Below are 23,087 nucleotides of genomic sequence, written 5' to 3'. Positions count from 1 at the left end.
TTTTAGGCAGGGTCTGGCTATGTTGCCCAAGCTGGGGTGCGTTGGTGCAATCACAGCTCACTGCAGTCTTGAACTGGGCTCAAGCAGTACTCCTACCTCAGTCCCCCAAGTAGCTGGGACTATAGACACATGCCACCACACCCAGCTAATTTTTGTATTTTTTGTAGAGATGGGATTTTGCCATATTACCCAGGCTGGTCTCAAACTCCTGAGTTCAAGTGATCCACCTTCCTTGGCCTCCCAGAGTGCTAGGTAACAGGCATGAGCCACTGTGCCCAACCCAGACTGTCATTTTCTTGCTTTTAGTTTTTGTGTATTTTATTGCAGTGTGACTTTTTTTTGAGAAAGAGGCCTTGCTCTGTTACCCAGGCTGGAGTGTAGTGGTATGATCATGGCTCACTGCAACCTCAACCTCCCGGGTTCAGGTGATTCCCCCACCTCAGACTCTCGAGTAGCTGGGACCACAGGGACATGCCATCATGCCTGGCTAATTTTTTAAAAACTTTTTTATAAATATGGGATCTCCCTATGTTGCTTATCTTGGTCTCAAACTCCTGAGCTCAAGTGATCCTCCTGCCTCGGCCTCCCAAAGTGCTGGGATTGTAGGCGTGAGCCAACACACCTCGTCACAAAGTTACTTTTGTTGTAGTATCTGGTACATGAAAACTCTTTTGACTAAAATATGTTTAATCTTTTTTTTTTTCTTTTCTTTTTTATTTTTTTGAGGCATAGTCTTGCTCTGTTGCCCAGGCCGGAATGCAGTGGCGCCATCTCGGCTCACTGCAAGCTCCGCCTCCCACGTTCAAGTGTTCAGGTGATTCCCTTGCCTCAGTATCCCGAGTAGCTGGGACTACAGGCATGCACCGCCATACCTGGCTAATTTTTTTGTATTTTTAGTAGAAACTGGGTTTCACCGTGTTTGTCAGGCTGATCTCGAACTCCTGACCTCAAATGATCTGCCCGCCTTGGTCTCCCAAAGGCTGAGATTACAGGCATGTTTAATCTTTTAAAAAAATGAAAGAGCTGGCCTGGCGTGGTGGCTCATGCCTGTAATCCCAGCACTTTGGGAGACCGAGGAGGGCGGATCACGAGGTCAGGAGATCGAGAGCATCCTGAATAGGGTGAAACCCCGTCTCTCCTAAAAATACAAAAAATTAGCTGGGTGTGGTGGCTGGCGCCTATAGTCCCAGCTACTTGGGAGGCTGAGGCAGGAGAATGGCATGAACCTGGGAGGCAGAGCTTGCAAGCAGTGAGCCGAGATTGCGCCACTGCACTCCAGCCTGGGCGACAGAGCACGACCCTGTCTCAAAAAAAAAAAAAAAGAGCCAAACTTAGATTTCAGATACTACCCCAACCCCCATCAAATGGTAACTGGTAAGTGTATGTTTAAGTTTGTAAAAAATTGCCACATAATTTTCCAAAATGTTTATACTGTTGTACTTTCCTACTAGGGATGTCGAGGGTTCCAGTTGGCCCATTTCCACATCAAAACTTGTTACGGTCAGAGCCATTTTATTGAGTGTACACTGGTATATCATTGTGGTTTTGACTTACATTTCCCAGATGAATAATGATATTGAATATGTTTTTCATGTCCTTATTTGCCATTCGTGAATCTTTTGTGAAATGTGTTCAGATATTTTGCTTATTTTGAAAAAATGAATAAAAAAATTATTGAGTTGTACAAGTTGTTTATATATTTCAGATGCAGACATATCGTCAGATATATATAGTCATGCAATACTCTGCAATGTTTTGATCAACAACAGACTGCATAGACACTGGTGGTCCCATAACATTATAAAGGAGCTGAAAAATTCCTGTCACCTAGTGACATCTTGATGATCCTGACCCTGTGTACACCTAGGCTAAAGTGTGTGTTTGCGTCTTTATTTTGGACAACAACGTTTAAAAAGAAATAATAAATTTAAAATTTAAAAATAAAAAACAGCTTATAGACTACAGATATAGAGGACAAAAATATTTTTGTACAGCAGTACAATATTTTTTTAAGAGTAAAGTTAAAAATTAAAGAGTTTAAGGTAAAAATGTTACAGTAAGCTAAGATTAATTTATTGTTAAAGAAAACAAATAATGTAGCCTAAGTGTACAATGCTTGATGTTATTGTTATATAATGTTATATATATTATTGTTATTATATAATTATATGATTATACGTTATTTTATATATTATTATATAATATATAATTATATAAATATAGTTATATACTTTTTAATAATATAATTATAATATAATTGTATTATATAATTATATACTTATTATATGTTTATATAATGTTATTGTGCAGTGTTAAATAGTGTAGCCTAAGTGTACAATGTTTCTATAAAATCTACAGTAGTAGACAGTAATGTCCTAGACCTTTACATTTACTCACCACTTACTTACCCAGAGCAAGTTCTAGTCATGCAAACCCCACTCATGGTAAGTGGCCTATACAAGTGTACCATTTCTATCTTTTACATGTATTTTTACTGTACCTTTTTTATGTTTAAATGCACAAATGCTTACCATTGTATTACAGTTGCTTACAGTATTCAATGCAGTAACATGCTATACAGGTTTGCAGCCTGGAAGCAATCTATAGGCTGTACAATACTGTATAGCCTATGTGTGTGGTAGGCTGTACCATCTAGGTTCATATAAGTATACTCCATGATGTTCACATAATGATGAAATCACCTAACAATGCATTTCCCAGAAGGTATCTCTGTTGTTAAGCGATGCATGACTGTATATATTGTGACTTATTTTCCTCCAGCTTGCCTTTTCCTTTTTGGAAGGATGTCTTTCAAAGAGCAGAAGGTCTTAATTTTGATGTTCTTTACTTTGTGAGTTTTTTTAGTTAGTACTCACTCATATTCTGTCTAAGAAATCTGTGCCCATCCCAAGATCATGAAGATTTTCTCCAATGTTTTCTTCTAGAAGTTTGTAATTTTAGCCTTTCTGTTTGAATCTTAACTCCTTTTGAATTAATTTCTTTAAAGTCTTAAAAATTGTGGCAAGGTACGTATAACAGAATTTGCCATTTTAACTTTTTTTTTTTTTTTTTTTTTTGAGACAGAGTCTTGCTGTCATCACCCAGGCTGGAGTGCAGTGGCACGATCTCGGCTTACTGCAGCCTCTGCTTCCCGAGTTCAAGCGATTTTCGTGCCTCAGCCTCCACCCTTTTAACCATTTTTAAGTATACAATGTAATGACATCAAGTATACTCACAGTGTCATGCAACTGTTGTCACCATCTATTTCTAAAACTTTTCCATGGTCCCAGGTAGAAACTCTGTGCCCATTAAGCAATAACATCCTTCTTCCCTTCTCCCAGGCCTTGGCAGTCTCTGTTCTACTTTCTTTCTCTATGCATTTGCCTCTTCTAAACGCTTCATATCAATGGAATTATATAGTATTGTTCATTTGTGTCTGGCTTATATCACTTAGCATAATGCACATCTATATTAAAGTCAGTTTTGGTAAGTTATTTTTTGAACTTTTTGTCTATTTTAAATAGGTTATAGAATTTATTGGCATAAATTGTTCTGCTATTCTCTTATTATTCTTTTACTGTCTTTAGATTGGTTGTGATAACTCATCTTTTATTCCTGATATTGATGACTTATGTTTTCTTTCCTTCTTAATGTCTGTTACTAGGGTTTTATTAATATTTTCAAAGAACCAATTTTTGGTTTCTTTTTTTTTCTATTTTCTGTTACTAATTTCTGCTTTCTTTATTATATTTTGAATTTAATTTACTGTTTTAAGTTTTTTTTAAATTGTTTTTTATTATACTTTAAGTTCTGGGATACATGTGCACAACATGCAGGTTTGTTACATAGGTGTACACATGCCATGATGATTTGCTGCACCCATCAACCCATAATCTACATTAGGTATTTCTCCTAATGCTATCCCTCCCTGGACTTTTTAACGTTTTTAATGCAGAGGTATGGATTAGTGATTTCAGGTCTTCCTTTTTGGATATGAGCATTTAAAGCAATATATGTGCCTCTAAGCACTTATTTAACTGTATTCTATAATTTGGTGTGTATGTCTTTATTATAGTGTAATTCAAAATATTTTCTAATTTTCTTTGTCATTTCATCTTTGACCAATAGACTATTTAGAAATATGTGGTTTCGTTTCCAAATATTGGAGGATTTTATGTCTTATTGTAGTTGATTTCTAATTTAATTCTGTTGTGGTTAGGCAGCATAATTTATGGAATTTCAATAGTCTGAAATTTCTTGAGACTTTTTTTTGTGGCCTAGCATGTGGTCTTTCTTGATGAATGTGCAGTGTCTGCTCAAGCTTCCCTGAACTCTACCCCGTGCTGCCTCAGCTTAGTGGAACTACTGTGCTCTGCTTGAACACTAGCTGTCTGTGCCATTGTAAGAAAATTGCTGCTAGGCAACTGAGGAGGGAGCAGCCTGACTTTTGAGTTTCCCTTCTTTCTGGGTTTTCATTCTTACATTACATGTTTCCTGGTGCCTGAAAACTATTACATCGCATATTTTGTCTGTTCTTAAGTGATTTGTAGTAGAATGGCTAGTTCTGTTTCAGTAATGTCATAGTTACAGGTGGAAGTTTGCCAGTCTTTAGGTCCCTGCCTAAAATCGAAAGTTTTTTTCCTTAATTCTCACTGACGATGAAGTCTGTACTTTTTACATCATATGTAAAGCTACGAAATTCTCATTTATTTCTACTTTCTCGTTTTCTTATTTAGGTAACTCGACAGTATATAAAGTTTGTTGTTTAACATGACTTTTGTCCCTGTTATAATCTATAGAAATGAATAATATTTACTTAAAAAAAGTTAGGTATCTTTTTCTCACTTTGTTACCAGTTAAATAAATAGTTTCATTTAAGGCTTTATCATAGCCAGTGCCTGTTCGTTTTATCATTTTAAAAATCTATCTTATATGTGCAGCCGTTTTAGCATTACTTTTCAGAATCATTTATGTTAAACCTGTAAGTTTTCCATTGTTTTCTGTGGCTTTTTAAACCATCGGGGGAGAGGGGAATCTGGCTAAATATTGTATAGATAATATTACTCTCTTAAGAACAATCACATCATCATTCTATATTGCTATTTATTTGTCTTTTTTTTTTTTTTTTCCTTCTTTTTGGAGATAGCGTCTGTCACCAGGCTGGAGTGCAGTGGCGCAATCATCAATTCACTGCATCCTCCCCCTCCTGGGTTCAAGCGATTCTTCTACCTCAGCCTGCCAAGTAGCTAGGACTACAGGCGTGTGCCACTACACCCAGCTAATTTTTGTATTTTTAATAGAGATGGGGGTTCACCATGTTGGCCAGGATGGTCTCGATCTCTTGACCGCGTGATCTGCCCACCTTGGCCTCCCAGAGTGCTGGGATTACAGGCATGAGCTACCCCACCCAGCCCTTTCTTTTCTTTTTTGAAGACAGTCTCACTCTGTTGCCCAGGCTGGAGTGCAGTGGTACCATCTCGGCTCCCTGCAACCTCTGCCTCCTGGGTTCAAGCAATTCTCCTGCCTCAGCCTCCCAAGTAGCTGGGATTACAGGTGCACACCACAATGCCCTGCTAATTTTTGTATTTTTAGTAGAGACAGGGTTTCACCATCTTAGCCAGGCTGGTCTCGAATTCCTGGGCTCAAGAGATCTGCCTGCCTCAGCCTCCCAAAGTGCTGGGATTACAGGCATGAGCCACCGTGCCTGGCTACTTGGCTTTTTTGAATACTCTGGTTTATTTTCTGTTTTCAGTCTTCAGTGGTAGTAATTGTGTACGTACTTTTTGTGTGCAGTTTTTTCCCCCAAATTTAAGCAGACTAGCTTATTTGTAGATTTTCTTTTTTTCCTCCTCTAAGCTCCACTTTCTTATTTTTCTGTGTATGTTGGGATCACAACTTGTACTCATTTTCAGTGATCCGTAGGATTTAAAAATAAGACATCATTATATTCGCAGAGTACAAAGTTTGAATATATTCTCATCAAAAATATAAAGTGTAAAAAATGGAAATTTTTTATTATTTTAAGTTGTTTCTCTTTTAAATATTCAAAATTAAATAAGCTGAATTAAAATTTTTTGTAAGTACATATTTTTATAAAAATAAATTGTAATTCTGACATTAATTGTTCAACCATTAATCAGTGTAATAAATTGGTTCCTTGCCTTATATGTGTCATTTTTAGACCTGCATATAAATACATTTACTAGTAATATGAATTCCTTAATTCTGCAAAATGTTCCTCAGTTGCTGTGTGATACTGCTAGGAATGATGAGCTAACTTGTGAGTACCTTCAGAACCGTGAATTGGAACAGGAAGAAATCAAATAAATGGATGTTTGACTCTGTTAGGAGACAATACCTTCTTAGGAAAGGTATCTATGATATTCATGTTATTTGACAGGAAGGATATAACAGTTAATTTGTCTTGTCTTTTATTTCTGACACCCTGTGCTGCTCAGATATTCCATAATCTCAGGCAGAGTTCTCTTGAAGTTTGCGGTTTCACAACCCATAAATGGCATTCTGACATAGTTGCCTCTTTTTTAAAGGACATGGGAAGAAATATGTGGACAGAAGTTTTCCTGTGGTCTGAACTGTACAATTTACAAGAATGGATTTTTAGGGTTCCGCTTTGCCAGTGCAGAATCTTGTGACAGAGGAAACCCCATTTCTTTAATGAATTTGTTTTTTGTGTTTGTGTTATTTTGCAGGATCTCTAAAGTAAGAAGCCCATAGCAGAGGCCTTTCTTCCCTGGCTCTACAGTTAATAAATAAATGTATGAATAAATAAGAGAAGGCAGATGTTTCTTTTGCCATACTGCAAATTGTTGAGCCCTGTCACCAGTCCCAGGGAAATGTTAGGCCTTCCTAGTCCTGGCAAAGCCACAGGAATATTGGTACAAATGGATTCTAATGCCACTAAAGAAAGTCCTCTGTGTGGGGATGTGTTACCTGGAGGTAAAAGTAATATCTTCTTTGGTCAAATAAAGGATGTAAAATATGGCTTTCATTTTCTAAAAATCAAACAAATATTTTCTCACTTTAGCACTATTTAAGGAGCTCCATGCTGTCTCTCCTCCACCCAAGGAGTACTACTCTGCAATAGTACTGCTCTTCAGAGCAGGCTAGAAAGAAATCCATTTGCTACTGTTGTCAGAATTTTCTACTGAAAGGTAAAGCACAGTGATTTATAGCGTTGGAAACTAGAGTTAGACTGCTTCAGTTTACCAACATGGCTGAAGACAGGAACATTTCTGGCTAGTATAATTCATATATAGGTAACCAGGCACCAACATATTGAGGAAATGCTACTTTCCTACTTACCACTGGTATGATCTTAACCTCTCTGTCTTTAAAAAATAATACTAATTTAAAAAATAATAATAATGGAATAATAGTACATATATCATATGGCTATGATGAATACTACATGAGTATTAATGTGTAAAATGCTTAGAATAGAACCTAATAAATAGTTAAGCACTTAATAAATGTTGGTTGCTGTTATGTCATTATTATTATTGTTATTATTATTATTATTATTATCATGTAGCCTGGTCTTGGGTATTAGAGAATTGCAGAATATTGAGTAGAAACTTAGGGTTCAGCCATAACTGCAAGCCTTAGCTGGGGACGGGAGGATAGATCAAGGTTGGGGCTTTTGGCAACTGACCCTGATATTATCATAAGGCTTTCCAAAGTGGGAGCCGGTACTTGTTGAGAGCTGCTAGATTTCTGAGGTGTTCTAGTTATCTTTAGGACCTGCTACTGAACTGGGGATTCTGAAAAAAGAGGGTGCTGAGAGGGCTGAATAATTGGACTAATACATGGAGAGGAAAAGTGAGGGCCTGTAGCTAGTAGGTGGGTGAGTTTGCTTGGGTAATTAGAACAGTGGCTTTCAGACTTTTTAGACTTGACCTCAATAACAAATAGAGTTTACATTATGACCCATCACATATGTTTGCATTTGTATATTTGTATGTATTTCAGTAATGGATGTCATAAACACACATTTCACAACAGTGCTTACCCTACGGTATGCGAAGGACTCTGATATTTTCTTTTCTATTCTATTTCATTTGTATATGTACTTTTTGTGTGCAGGTAGTTTCCCTTTTTGGAAAATGTTGATCCTGACTTCCTAAATTGATATAATGTCTTACTAAAGAGGCATGACCCGCATTTGAAAAAGCACTGGTTTGCCTATGAATTAGTCCTTTGAACATTACCCTAGAAAAAAACAGTTTGACACACTTTGTCATCTAGGTGAATGAGAGAAGCCCATCAGAGTTGGCAGAGCCTCTGAAGCTGGGGACAAGACTTGCTTCTCTTTGGCTCTCTTAGCTGCCAGGGTTTAGCTCCACAGTTTACTTGATCACTTGGTTTTCTTGAGTCTAGGTTCTTTTTCTCAGATGACTTCCTATTTGTTGAGACTGATCTCTTCCTTTAGACTGGGAGATTGCTCCAAGAGGGCAAGAATTACAGTAATAGCTAACACTTCTATAGTGCTTTCTCTGTGCTAGGCACTTTGCTGTTTACGTATATTAATCCTCACCGGAGCCTATATATTAGGTACCTTAATGATCTTCATTTTACAGGTGGGGAAACCAAAGCATACAGAAATATGCTTAGCTTACCCTTCAATAGAGGTCTTCTGCAACTTACCTTAAATATTAATGGATGAAATTAAGTTAGTTTCTGGGCTTATTAACTTTCCTTATGGCTTTTCTTACCACAAGTATATTCAAATGATTAGAGAGTAATAGAAATTGAATAAAAAATGGCACTGAACTTTGTCTGAAGGAATACAGTTTAGTTAAATCGGTCAGATTCAGCATTTGAATAATGACTGCTTTGAGCCCAAACATTAAAGCCCTGTAGTCTTCCTTCAGGCTTGGGTTTGAGAATGAATAATGTTGCAGAAACACCCACATAGTCTTAGCTCATTATTTTACCAGTTTGAGATCCTTGATCTTTCTTCCAGTCCCTTGCCCACTGCAACAGCTGTTTAGCTTGGCCCATGCCTTCTGGGTTAATAGTATTTCTGACACAGTGTGAGTTTTCAAGTTGCTATGTATAATTTCTGCCAGAGTCTTGACTGCTGCCAGGCCTCAGGGTTGGAGGTTGCAACTGATTTGTGGGGGAGGGTGCTTGTCACTGACGCAGGAACAAGGTGCTTTCTGTAGCTCTGATTTGTTGCTGGCTGAGTGTGAATGATGTCAGGCAGATCAGAGGACAGCTGATTCATTTGGGATCTGGAACTTGCCACTGTCCCACCGCTGCCTCCTGGGCTCTTAGGTCTTTTGTGAGGGGAGGGGAGGGGTGTTCTGAAGATCATGTTTTTGGAGAAAAGTACTTTAATTTTTGCCATAAGTTTGGGAAGCTTTTATAATTTCCTTTGGCTGACAGAACTGCATACCCCTTGTGTGAGAGAACTTCCTACCAAGACTCCAATGTGAGGGCAAAACTTGAGTAGCCTGGAGAATGATGAAACGGAGGCGAGAGAGACTGGGAGCACCATGTCTGCGGATTCAGTAAGGAGGCTGGGGTCTCTATGGAAACTGGCAGATGTCAGGGAAAAAAACTAATGCCAACTAACACAGCTTCGTTTATTTGGATGAAGACTATTTTGGAGATGCCTGTCAGGAAGAGGGCTGAGCTGGCTTGATTAATTCAAGGTCAAAACAGTGGTCCTTGGCAGGGGCATATGAGGTTTCCAATTCCAGAAACTGAGTTAGATGTCATTTTAGGGGTTCCTGAATACTTGGGGAACTGAGCAAAAAAATGAAGACAATTATTTTCTTGCCTTGAAAGCAAATGTTTATTTAAAGTTAGTGTCGAAGCTGCAAATACAAGCCCCATGAATGTGAGAAACCAGTGGAAACAAAAAGTACCTCCTCCTTTGACTAGAGAGGGTATTTCTGCCCATGGCCTGTCAGCTCAGGACCTCAGATCTGCCCTTGCAGATTCAAGCATGGGTCCTTTAGGGTGTGACCTGAATTTTATTTCTATATTGGCCAATATAGAAATAAACTTTATTAGGTGAGAATATCAAAGCTGGGAGTGGAAGAAGGCTTCCTCTTCAGGGTGACTTTTCCAAGAGCACCTCAGGCTTATTTAATGAAGAAGTGCCAAGTGAATTCATCAGTAAATTAGAGAACCAGTGAAAGAAGAGACCTAGAATCCATTTCATCTCAATTATCTGTCTTGAACTGCCTTTGTTTAACTCATCGGGTGAAGGCAGTGTACTTCAGATTTTCTTCCTGAGTCAAACTGCTTGCCCCAAGACAGACAGGCTTCTTTAGTGGGCTTCTTTTGTGATGTTGCCCTTCAGTGTCCATGGATGCTTATTGATTCAATTAATGATTCTATTAGACCTTGAGAAACAGGATGTGTCTGAAGTGTATAGTTGGAGTATTGACACACTTAAAAAAAAAAAAAAACCTTTTATTCCCATAGTGACACAAAAGTAAAAGACCATTTAAAAACAGACTTCATCAACTAATGTATTATTTAAAGTAAAGGTCACTTGTTAACAAAATTAAAATTTTTTAAATGGAGTTTGTAGTTTAAGAAAACTTAAATGGTCAAAAATCATGGTTCTGTTTTTGCTTTTGAGAGTGTCTTACTTTATGGCCCTGGCGGGAGTGCAGTGGTGCTGTCACAGCTCACTAAACCTTGACCTCCTGGGCCCAAGGGATCCTTCCACCTCAGCAGCTGGGACTACAGGCATGCACCACCAAGCCTGGCTAATTTTTAAATTTTTTTTTATAGAAATAAGGTCTCTCTATGTTGCTCAGGCTAGTCTAGAACTCCTGAGCTCAAGTGATCCTCTTGCCTCAGCCTCTTAAAAGTGCTGAGATTACCATACCTGGCATGCTTTTCAAATGTTGGTACACTGCTGTTGGTAATCATTGAATCTGTTTTATTGACTTTGAGTTAGAAAAATACCCCCTGAGGAGCCAATAAGTAGTTTGTATATCACCTTTTCCTTTTTCAAACAATCTTTTTTAGACTCTAGACACATTGTATAACCAGTTTGCAGGGTAGTAATTAGGGGCAAAAAGAAAATAAAATTTGCCGGCCTGGCGTGGTGGATCATGCCTGTAATCCCAGCACTTTGGGAGGCCGAGACGGGCGGATCACGAGGTCAGGAGATCGAGACCATCCTGGCTAACATGGTGAAACCCTGTCTGTACTAAAAATACAAAAAATTAGCTGGACGTGGTGGTGGGCGCCTGTAGTCCCAGCTACTCGGGAGGCTGAGGCGGGAGAATGACATGAACCCGGGAGGAGGAGCTTGCACTGAGCCGAGATCACGCCACTGTACTCCCGCCTGGGCAACAGAGTGAGACTCTGTCTCAAAAAAAAAGAATGAAATTTGGCTTTCATAGATTTTTATAATTTCAATTACATATTGAACAAAATGGCTAAACTTCATTTTATGTGATAAGACTTAAGGCTTCAAAATTTTGTATAAGCATATTATTCAGGTTAACAAGTAAGTACTGTCTAATGTTCTAATTGGTTCTAACTTATATATGAAGGAGCTTAACTTTGAAATAGTTCTTTGGAAGAGTGAAAATTCTTTTTGAAAAGGAGAAATTAAAATTAACATTTTTACTTCTTTTAACTTTAAAAAAAATGTTGAGTTTGTAGAAATATGGGCATAACTGTAATTTTAAATAGCTGTTTGCCCTCCTATATTCTATCCTGTTATGACCCCATATTGTGTATCCACCTGAGAAGTAAATTGAAGACCACTAGAGTGATAACGACTAGGAAAGTGAAGATTTCCTTTGAATGTCACTGTATCCATATTATAAACAGTCAGAAATAACAGTACAAGAAACTAATAATGTTATCATTTTGAAGTAGATCAGGTACTTATGTGATACTTAAGTAATTTTTTTACCTTGGAAATTAAATATGGTGTGTTTATAGAAAGCCATGCCACTAAGGTAGCAAATTAAATATTATGAATATTATTTTTGTTATTTTTATCATGTGTAATTTCTACTAATGGTAGCAAATTAGAAATCTGTATTTATCACCTGTTTTCAATCTAATGATCTTATTTAATAATCTTCAATGGGACTTAACATGTCAAAATGGCTAGATTGTTTTTATGGGAAAAAATAACCTGGGAATCTAAAATTTAAGTGGAAGCAAAATACATAGTTAACTGACATTATCTGATACATTCATTAGAGAAAAGTTAGCTAAACAAATTAGTATTATTGTAGATATAATCAATAATTTATAAACTATTCAGAATGTTTTGCTCTTAGGGACATACACATTTTTCTAGGAAGTTTTAGTCATTGAACATTAAATATTAACTATTGCCTGCTAATTGATGAGTTGTAGTAAATTTGCAATGTTTGGTTTGCCCAGAAACCAATTCTAAATTGGCTGGGCGCGGTGGCTTACATCTGTAATCCCAGCACTTTTGGGAGGCTTAGGTGGGTGGATCACTCGAGGTCAGGAGTTTGAGACCAGACTGACCAACATGATGAAACTCTGTTTGTACTAAAAATACAAAATCAGCTGGGTGTGGTGGTGCATGTCTGTAATCCCAGCTACTTGGGAGGCTGAGGCAGGAGAATCACTTGAACCCAGGAGGTGGAGATTGCAGTGAGCCAAGATTGTGCCATTGCACTCCAGCCTGGGCAACAAGAGCAAAACTCCGTCTCAAAAAATAAAAATAAAAATAAATAAATAACAAATATGTTGAGTAGCCAAATCTTAAATGTTGTATTTTAATTTTATGGATTAAGTTTTTGTCTCTGTTGTCATCCTGTACCAACATTGGTACTAAAGTATGATATTGGAGAATGATTTTTGACCACTTACTTTTCTTGAACTTTTTGCCTAAACCAAGCCACTTTGAATATGTTTCTTTTTGGTTGAAAAGTTAATCACTGACCTTGTTTTTTTCCTGTTGTGGTACCTTGTCAGAATCTCTACCCTTTGCCGAGGAGCTGAAGTAAACCAGCACATGTTTTCACCCACATCTGCTCCAGCCCTCTTCCTCACTAAAGTCCCATTTAGTGCTGATTGTGCTTTGGCTACTTCTCCTCTTGCCTTTTTCCTGAACCCACGAGCCCACAGCAGTCCTGGCACTCCTTGTTCCAGCCGCCCACTGCCGTGGAGGTAAGGAAACTTGTTGTGAATCTGGGCCTTGGCAATTGCTTCTGGCCAAATGGTAAAACCCATACCTTACTCCTTAATGGGGAGAAATGGAGTAAGAGTCTTGGTTCTGTCACAGAGAAGAGTGAAATAAATATCACAGATTTCTGTTGTATTGAAAATGTCAGGAGAAAGGAGGGTAGGTTATCAGTACTTGGATTTTTGAGGCTGTTATAAATTGTGTGCCCATCCTGACCATTGGACAACCTTGTGAACTATGACCTGTGACCACCCCATAATGGCGTGGCAGAGTGCTAGAACTCTTTGGAGGTTCAAAAGTTCAAACCTCACATTTTACACGACGGGAAAATTTGTGTACACAAGTTAAATGGTTTGTTCAGGTTGAGGAAAATAGACCTTCTCCCCTTTTTTTCTGCGTTCCTTTTCTTATATTCAACATTATTTGATTATGTGCTATCTGCTAGGACACTGTTTTAGGCATGGGAAATAAAGCAGTGAACATAAAGCAATAAAATCCCTGTCCTCAGGGAGCTTAGATTCTAGTGGAGAAAGACAAGTTAATGAGTAAATATATAACATAATGGATAGACATGGTGCTTCTGAGAAAAATAAAGTAGGATAAGAGAATGTAGAGGCCAGGGCTTGACATTTTATGTAAGGTGGTCAGGGAGGTCCTCAGTGATAAGTTGACATATGAGAAAAGACCTGAAGGAAGTCATGGAGCCTGAATGGAGATATCTGGAAGAAAAGTGTTCCAGGCAGAGGCAACATGAAGTGCCAGGGGCCTAATCTAGGAGCTTGCTCCATGTATTCTTTGTGCAACAGAGTCCAGTGATGCTGGTACAGAATAAGTTGGGTGGTGAGTGTTGGGAAGTGAGGCCTGAAGTATAGTGGGCAGCCAGATTAAACAATTTTGAGGCTTTTTAAGATGGAGTTTCGCTCTTGTTGCCCAGGCTGGAGTGCAATGGCACGATCTCGGTTCACTGCAAACTCTACCTCCCAGATTTAAGTGATTCTTCTGCCTCAGCCTCTGGAGTAGCTGGGATTACAGGTGGCTGCCCCCACGCCCAGCTAATGTTTGTATTTTTAGTAGAGACAGGTTTCACCACGTTGACCAGGCTGGTCTCAAACTCCTGACCTCAAGTGATCCACCCACCTCGGCCTCCCAAAGCGCTGGGATTACAGGTGGAAGCCACCAGGACTTTTGTTTTTATGCTGGGTAAGATGAGTAGCCACTGGAAGGTTTAAATAAGAATGTCATGATCTGACGTAGATCAAAAGATCACTCTGGGCTGGGTGCAGTGGCTTACACCTGTAATCCCAGCAGTTTGGAAGGCCAAGGCAGGCGGATTGCTTGAGTTCAAGACCATTCACGAGTTCGAGGCCAGCCTGGGCAACATGATGAAACCCCGTCTCTACAGGAAATGCAAAAATTAGCTGGGCATGGTGACGCATGCCTGTAGTCCCCGGTACTCGGGCGGCTGAGGTGGGAGGATGTCTTGAGCCTGGGAGGTGCAGGTTGCAGTGAGCTGAGATCACACCACTGCACTCCAGCCTTGGAGCAAGACCTTGTCAAAAAACCAAAAACAAACAAAAAAGCAAACAAAAAAACCTACTCTGGTTATAGTTAGAAGGTCACCAGGTAAGAGACAATGGTTATTTGAACCCATGGTGATTGAGATGATAAGAAGTGGTCAGATTTGGGGATGTATTTTAAAGGTGGAATTGATAGAGGAGGAAGAGATATCCAAGGATTGAGCTCTGGGGCAAGTTTTAGAGGTTGGGGCGATAGTGCGGAATTAGACTAAAATGAATTAGCTATTCATTCAGGAGCAAGGACCAGGAGAAGTATCTTAGAAGCCAATTGAAAAAAAAAATGTTAAAAAAGGAAAGTGTGATTGATCAGTAGGTGTTTGTTAAGCTTCTTGTTAGAGAATAGTAACCTGAAAAACTAAAAGTTTAAGTGAAGCACGATGTATCACGCAGACTTAAGTGACATTATTTGATACAGGAGCTTAAATTCCACAGGCAGTTTGGGACAGTGATAGACTGCCATAGGACAATGTTAGAGGCTAACTTCTCTCAGAAGGCACCTCTTCTAGACGTACTAGCGCTTGGCGTATGAGGCTGAGAAAGATTTTAAGTTGGGTAGCCCCCAAGACGTACCCAGTCTTGGCACATGGTTTTGAATATCTCTTGATGACTGTGGTCTCAGAACACACAACCTGGAGCAATACCGGTCTTACAGCTTTGGAGCTTGTTAAATTTCATGGAAACTTGTTAAATTTCTTGGTTTTTGTTTTTGTTTTTCCGTAGACTTGCTCACATGTTTGGTCACTGTATTAGTGCTTCCTTCCATTTTTCTTTTGTATCCATGCCATGCAAAGTGCCAGTTCATTGATATGAGAAGATTATTTTAGCTTGTTTGCTGGATATTTTTATATTCCTTTAAACATTCTTGAGACTCTGGGATGCAGTTATTTAGAAATTGTTTGATCCTTTGAAGGATTACTTTTAGGCTTTGTTTGGTGAGACCAGGGCAGCACATGAGGCTAATTTTTTCTTACTACTAGGGCAATACTTTGAGTACTCTATTTGATGCCCATGTATTGTGAGTTTTTTCCACTCAGGCTGATGGGAACATGAACAATTCTGCGTCCTTTGTGAGCTCTGAAGAGGGTACCTACTCATTTTCTTGGATCGTTTCCTTACCCACATATGCTGATAGATATTCAGCTAAAAACTCAGAGGAAGCCCCTGCAGATCTCCAGAGTTCCCCTCTGTATATCTCTGTCTACTCTGGTACCCTGCCTTGAAAATTCTAGCCATCTTAGCCTCCCCAAGTTCTCAACTCTGTCTTCTCAACTCAGGGAGACTGCTGGACTCTTTTTGAGTACCCCCTTTGCTGCTTCCTAGACGTGTTCTTCAGGTCGTAAGCTAGGGCTTACTTTGCATGTTTCCCTTTGGTCCGGTGTCTACAAACTATTGTTTCATATATTTCATCTAATTTTTTTTGTTTTTAAGGTGCACGGGTAAATCTGATCTCTGATTCCCCATAATGATGAGAAGCAGAGGTCTAGTCTTGCTAATATTTTGAGCTCATGCTTCTATCATCAGTTGTGATTATTGCTTTATAAGATTATTGGTTGACTGATTCACATGTTGCATAAGCCCAATAGAAGCAGATTCTTTAAAAAATTATTCTATCTTCCTTAGTCAAGAAAAGTTGGAAAATGAAATATCAAAAGAGTAAGAATAGGTAACATTTGCTGAGCATTTACTATATCTTAACATTTTTAAAATGACTTACATTTGTTAAATTTGATTCTCAAAATACTCTGATGAGGTGGGTGACACATGTTCATTTTTTTTCGATGAGGTGGATAATCTGAGTAAATCTGTTTTATAGATGAAGACACTGTAGTACAGAGAAGTTAAGGAAGTTATTAATAAGCAGTAGAAACTACCATTCAACCCCACAGTATCTTACTCCAATGTCTGTGGTCTTAACCCCTCGGCTGTTGTTACAGGATCCTGGGAGGTGTTGCTTTACTAGCTAGAAACCTCTTGTGACCAGTGGCGCCTTTGCGTGAGCTTTGTTCGGGCCTGCTGGGCCCACTTGGCCTGGCAGGCTACACTTGGCTCAAGCTACCAGCCTGGATCCATACCTCCAAAGAGACTGGAGCAGAGTGGTGAGGGGTGTGTGAGCAAGCGAGCATAGGGTCCGGCCACTGCACACAGTCAGGCATGCCAACTGCTGCAGCAGGGCGGCCAACTCCAGGGGCTAGCATGGGTGCTAGCTCACTTTGAGGCTGCATCAGGACCAGGCGCACCACAAGCAGCTTCCACAAGGGAATGCAGTGGTACCCAGAAGCTTGGAGACTCTGGGAGCCATCAGGCCCCAGAGTGGGAGTCACAGCTCAGGCTTGGGGAGCTCTCAGGTCTAGTCTCTCTGAAGGGCCGCAGCTCTTCTCTCCTTCTCTCAAGTTTTCCCCTTCTGTCTTCTCTCCTTGTCACCCACAATGTGGTAAGCAAGGGGCATATTTCAGCTCTATTTGTATTACAGCTGTTTTTGGCCCTGCCATTCGGCGGGTCCTGAGTTCTTGTCCTGCATCCAAAAGGAATGAGGTACACAGACAAGTATAGGATGAGCAAGACAAAGGGGAACTTTGTTGAGTGATATAATAGCTTAGAGGGGACCCACAGTGGGTAGCTCCTATCTGTAGGCTGGTCCTCCCATTGAGTGTTCAGCTCTCAGCAGAGAGGAGGTCCTGGAATGGGTGGTTCCTTTCTGCAGGCAAGTGGTCCCATTGTCTCCCTGTGATCCCTCCTCCCAGGTCTGGCTGAGTCTAGGGGTTTTTATGGGCCTCATAGGGGAGGAAGTGCATGCTGGGTGGTCCATGGGCAGCCATGGGTGGGCCCAGGGAAAAGCACCACAAGTTGCCCTTGCAGTTTCTAGGACTGGCGACCCAGTCCCCAGGCTTCAGGCTTTCCCTGGCTTGAAGGTGGGTCTTCACTGTGGACCAGCTTCCTTCTGCCCAGGAGCCTGTCTGCCTCCTGCTGCTGTTCATGGTGCCCAGGCTATTCATGCTAAGGAGTGCCTGCAGGCCAGCACTAGGCTGTCCTCAGCATACCCCTCAGCCTCCTTCCCATGCTTGTCAGTGCCCAAAGTCTGGAGGGGGCCAAAGTGGCAAGGGGGTTGGCGTGTCAGCACTGCTCTGAGCATGTGCACAACCAGCTGGACTGTGACAGCTCCCGGGCTGGGCCCCAACTTTGCTCTGAAATTGGAGTTGGCACCGACAGGGGAGAAGCCAGGTAGCGAGAGTAGACAATTCTGAGCCTGCGAGGGGCAGGGGCCTTCCTAGGCCCAAGAGTTTAGAGATGCCTGGGTCCGAAGCTGCAGCAGGGCAGCAGCAGCTGCACCCAGGGAGTTCCCACCCAGGGGGCTCCCACCCCACCAACTCGGAAGGGGTGGGGCTCCCGCTTTTCCCTGTCTCCCACTGACTTCGTAAGCGTGCAGCCCCAGCTGCACCTCCCAGCAGTCTTCGGCAAGGGCTTCCGGTCCAGTGCATTGTCCTGGGCCAGGCGCTGGGCTGCTCCAACGTATCGAGTCTGGGGCTCCTGGCAGTGGTCATGCCAGTTGTTTACATGGTGATCTGCTCCATGGGGCTGGCGAACAATGTGGGCATGTTGTACTTGCTGCTGTGAGATGCCGCTTTCACTTCCCACCCTGGGCCCCTGAAGCATGGTCCCAGCTCCATGTCTCGGGCCAGGCCCCTGTGCTCCGTGTGCAAGCACGGGACCACCCTGGGCCCAGCTCTGCCCTAGTGCCCCTTTCTGCCTGTTCCTCTGTGCACTTCTCTCCCCCTGGCGGATAGCTCAGCTCAGTCTGGCCCAATTGTGGCAGTTCCCAGGGGTGGGTTCCCAGGGCAGTGGGCTTGTTGGGGGGCTTCCAGAGGAGGGTTCCAGGGACTGCCCACCTTGGCGTCTGCACCAGAAGACCCGTGACCTGCGCCTGTACCCCACTGCAGCCAGCATCATGGCAGTGACTGCTTCATGGCAATGATGGGCTGCTGCTGCCATCACTGTGATGTTTCTGATGAACCATATGCAATCGAGAATTTATTTAATAAGTTTACAAACTCTGAGCACTTACCAGCTCCCGGGCACTGTTCTTAGCACTTGAAAATGTAAAGGTCATTTGCTTCTCACACCAGTTCTATGAGAGAGATTATCATTGTACTTATTTCACACATGAGGAAGCAAGGGTACAGAGAGATTAAATAAATTGCTCAAGATAACACAGCTGTGTAAGTGGCAGAACTGGGATAGAAACCTGGGTAGTCTGGCTTCAGAGATCACATTCTTAACAACCACACTGTTCCATGTCTTCATCTGAGATACTTTCATTATGTAATATCACATGTTCTGAACCAAAGTAGTTTTTGCAGCCTTGGGTCTTTTCCCAAGGTTATGTATTAATAACATTGTTTAATAAATCCTCCAATCCTGGGGGTGAGAATTGGTATTCTCACAGTCTATTGTCACTTCTAGGTCATTACCTTTATTACCTTCTTGTAAAAACCTCTGTTCTTTTTTTTGAGACAGGTTCTCACTCTGTCACTCAGGCTGGAGTGCAGTAGCATGATCTCGGCTTACTGCAACCTCCACCTCCCAGGTTCAAGCAATTCTCCTGCCTCAGCCTCCCCAATAACTGAGATTACAGGCACCCGCCACTGCACCTGGCTGATTTTTGTATTTTTAGTAGAGAGTGGGTTTCACCATGTTGGCAAGGCTGTTCTCGAACTCCTAACCTCAAGTGACCTGCCCCCTTCAGCCTCCCAAAGTGCTGGGATTACAGGCATGAGCCACCACACCCGGCAAAAAAATCCCTCTGTTTTTTTAGGCTTGTATCATTCCATTTTACCCCTGCTTCTTACTTCATCAATTAACTTAGTTTTGTTCTCTGTATTCAAATTCACAGTCCAGGACAGAATCTGTGCTTAGTGAAGACAGTGATGAACCTCCATTCTGCAGTATCCTTATGATGAACCTCTCTCACTCAATTTATTAAGCAAATAAGCAAGTAAAGTAGAAAGATGAGAAAAATGGTTCCAGTAAACAATATGCGTAAGTGAAGAACTGAAAATTGAGTGCTACTGGCAGTGAATTTGACTCTGAGTTCCAGGAGAGAGGGAACTAGGAGGTGGGGACTTCCAAGGGTGGGTTCCAGGGACTGCCCAACTTGGCATCTGCACCTGTGGACCCATGGCCTGCTCCTCTACCCCACTGCAGCCAGAGTCATGGCAGTGGCCATATTAGGATGTCTTTTTTATCTCTCTCTTTTTTTTTCTTTGATGAGTATAACTATTATAGGCTCAATTATGTTCTACTAAAATTTGTATAGGTTGAAATCCTAACCCCCAGTAACTCATGGTATTTGGAGATAGTATCTTTAAAGGGGCAATTAAGGTTAAATGAAGTCTTTGAGATAGATCCTAATCCAGGGTGACTTACGAGAAGAGGGGATTAGGACACGGACAAGCACGGAGGGAAGGCCATGCAAAGACAAAGGGAGGTAGCCATTTACAAACCAAGGAATGAGGTCATAGAAGAAATGAACCCTGCTAATACTCTTATCTTGAACTTCTAGCCTGAACTATGAGGAAATAAATTTCTGTTGGTTAAGTCACCCAGTTTTTGACACTTGGTTATGTATGGCAGCCCTAGTAAACCAACACAGCTATTGAGGCATTTGGCTGCATTGCCCCAGAGGATTGGAAAACAGTGTCCCCTTGTATCATAGTGCAGTGAGGACTAGCCCTGCTTAAGGTCTTCATCCTCTTTATTGACTGCATCTTAGGGATGGTCTTAGGACCTTACAAATTGTTGCCCGTAATAATTTGAAGGACAATCAAGATACAGTTTTGAAATGATACCCACTCTAGCTCTGTAATACATTGCATTTTATGCCTTGATGGAAGGAATGAGTCTGTTATAAACAGACATTGATGCTAGCTCTTAAGTGTCTCAGGTGGGTATGATGAACCTTAGGAGGCATAATAAATTTAATTGTGATTTGGGTTGAATTAAATAACCACTAACCTGTAGTTCATTTGTATGACTTCTAAGAAAATGATTCCAGCATACTGATTGGCACTCAGATGTGGGTGTTGCATTTTCAGAGTAAGAGTACTAGATTGACTTTGTGTTGCAACTGGTGTCATTGAAGAGAGGAGGCAGTTGTGTCTCTGGCTATTCACTGGCCCAGCTGTAGGCCTGCTGGGGATAGAAGTTTGATGTTAACAACTTAATGGAACACAGAATGACTTAAGTTTTGAATCAGTTTTGAATTGCCATAGACTCTGTCAGCCCTGAAGTAGGAGGGCTTGCAGGAGGAAATCCTTACTAGAGTGATTTTTATATTGGAAGCATTCTAGCTTTAGCTTGCTTCCTACTGCATAGGAATTCCTTCCATACAATCTCTAGCAAAAAGCTATTCAGCATTTGCTTGAACATCTTCAGCAACAAGCAGTTCACTCTCGAAGCTTTCGTCCATTAGTACCAATTTAGTTCTCTGGTGCCTCCTATGTCACATGTATGAGAGACTTTTCGGTAGACTTGTGTGGCAGATGGACGGGTGTTCCTTTAGGCCTCCTCCAGAACTAGGCAGCCTTTGAAACCCCTTTCTGGTAGTGTCAAAATTATTTCCTGCCAAAGAGAAAGCACTATTTTCATTTTACCAACACCTGCTTTTCTTGTCTTTTTTTAAACAACTGCTTTTCAGAGTAATTTCAAAAGAGAAGCATCTCCCAGAACTTGTTCTTATGCTGGCCCTGCTGCATAGTGGTGGTAGGCAGATTACTTCACTTCTTTATACCTCAGTTCTCTACATCATTAAAATGGGACTTACAATGGTACTTCAAGGATTATAGTAAGAATTAAGTGAGTCAGTACATCTACAATTGTTTAGAATATTACCTGGGCTGCTATACCGGTTATTTTGCTGCTTCCATTGTTGGGAAACTCAGATGTTGCTAATTCTTAGCACTTCATTTTGCTTCCATTACTTTTTTCTTTGCTTCCATTACTTTTCTCATATTCTTATTTTCCCTTGGACAACTGTACGTATTGCCCACTATATGTCCATACTGTGGAAGCTCCATTACTGGCTTAGGTGAGGCAGTGGAAGCTGGGTGCCCACCTGCCCTCTCATGCAGTCTCACTGATTGTTTCTGCTGAAAACTGTCCTGCTGGGGCTCAGCAGGGCATGGACTGAAATGAAAAACACTTTGAATTACATTCTTTCTAAAACACCAGTTTTTGGCAAGGAGGAAAGACCATCAAAACAGTTTTAAGGTATTTCATTTCTCCTCCTACAGCAGGGAAAGAGCATCTTGAGAGTATCTTCAGAAGAAGTGATTCTCTTGTTAGAGAAGGGAAGGTTTTTTATTTTTTTTTTTTATTTTTTCATTGAAAAGGTAAAATAAGGAAGACTAGTAGCTGTGATTTAACTTCAGGAACCCTTATGTGTGACAGTGTTTCATAGACCCTGGCTCCAGGTGACCCTGAATAAAGATATAATTCTGTATGGCTAGATGCCAAATGCTTGCTCTTGCCTAAGAGCAGGAAGCTGAAGCTTTCTAGGGTACTTCTGTTTCTAGAACTAGGAAAATTTTATTTACTACATTTAACATTGTATTATGGAAAAATCTCAAAAATATTCAAAAGTAAAAAGACTCATACTATATCCCCAGTATCGTCTACATTGTCAGCTCATGGTATACTATTTCATCTACATCCCCACCTGTTTTCTTTCTCTGTCTCTCTTGCTTATTTTGAAGCAAATCTCAAATTTTATGTCATTTTGTCTATATATATTTGTATCTCTAAATGTAAGGACTCCTTAAAAATGTAATCACAATATTATTACCACACCTAAAACAATTAATAGTTTATCAATATCATCAAATATCCAGTTAATATTCAAATGTTTTTTGCAGTTGGTTTTTTGGAATCAGTAGCCAAACTATGTCAGCACAGTGTATTTGGTTAATACGTCTCTTAAGTAGGGTGGTGATACAATTTAGTATCTAAACTAGGAAACTTTTGATAATGAAAGGATTCTGTTAATATTACTGGGACAACAGATATAAACCTGTTAAATAAAATAATTGGGATGTCTGATCACTCTTTCTTTTTTTTTCTTTTCTTTTTTTCTTTTTGAGACAGAGTCTCTCTCTGTTGCCCAGGCTGGAGTGCAGTGGCACGATCACAGCTCACTGCAACCTTGAACTCCTGGGCTCAAACAGTCCTCCAACCTCAGCCTCCCAAGTAGCTGGGACTACAGACATGCACCACAAACCTGGCTAATTTTTTCCAGTTTTTGTAGAGATAGGGTCTTGCTATGTTGCCCAGGCTGTGCTGCAAAGTTT

The 23,087-nt window shown here is 40.7% G+C and overlaps 1 protein-coding gene across 31 annotated transcripts in view; it reads left to right on the top strand.

Moving 5' to 3' along the window:
- MAST2 (microtubule associated serine/threonine kinase 2) overlaps positions 1-23,087 on the top strand; it is a 257,201-nt gene that overhangs the window by 132,388 nt on the left and 101,726 nt on the right. For 8 of the 31 annotated variants that reach the window (XM_074007741.1, XM_074007715.1, XM_074007752.1 and 5 more), the window contains exons 1-2: positions 9,246-9,533; positions 12,961-13,155. The exons of 11 other annotated variants lie outside the window; for them this stretch is intronic. Coding sequence is in view for 17 of the 20 variants with exons in the window: in XM_074007715.1 (XP_073863816.1) it covers positions 9,484-9,533; positions 12,961-13,155 (245 nt within the window). In the remaining 3 variants the exon portion in view is untranslated. Of the gene's footprint in view, positions 1-9,245; positions 9,534-12,960; positions 13,156-23,087 lie in introns of those variants that run through there. 12 more of the 31 variants (XM_005543502.4, XM_005543501.4, XM_074007688.1 and 9 more) reach the window with 2 other exon arrangements.

This window comes from Macaca fascicularis, chromosome 1, assembly GCF_037993035.2.
Source record: "Macaca fascicularis isolate 582-1 chromosome 1, T2T-MFA8v1.1".
NCBI classification, from domain to species: Eukaryota; Metazoa; Chordata; class Mammalia; order Primates; family Cercopithecidae; genus Macaca; species Macaca fascicularis.
The sequence above is the reverse complement of the archived record's forward strand: the minus strand, read 5'-3'. Positions and strand labels throughout refer to the sequence as shown.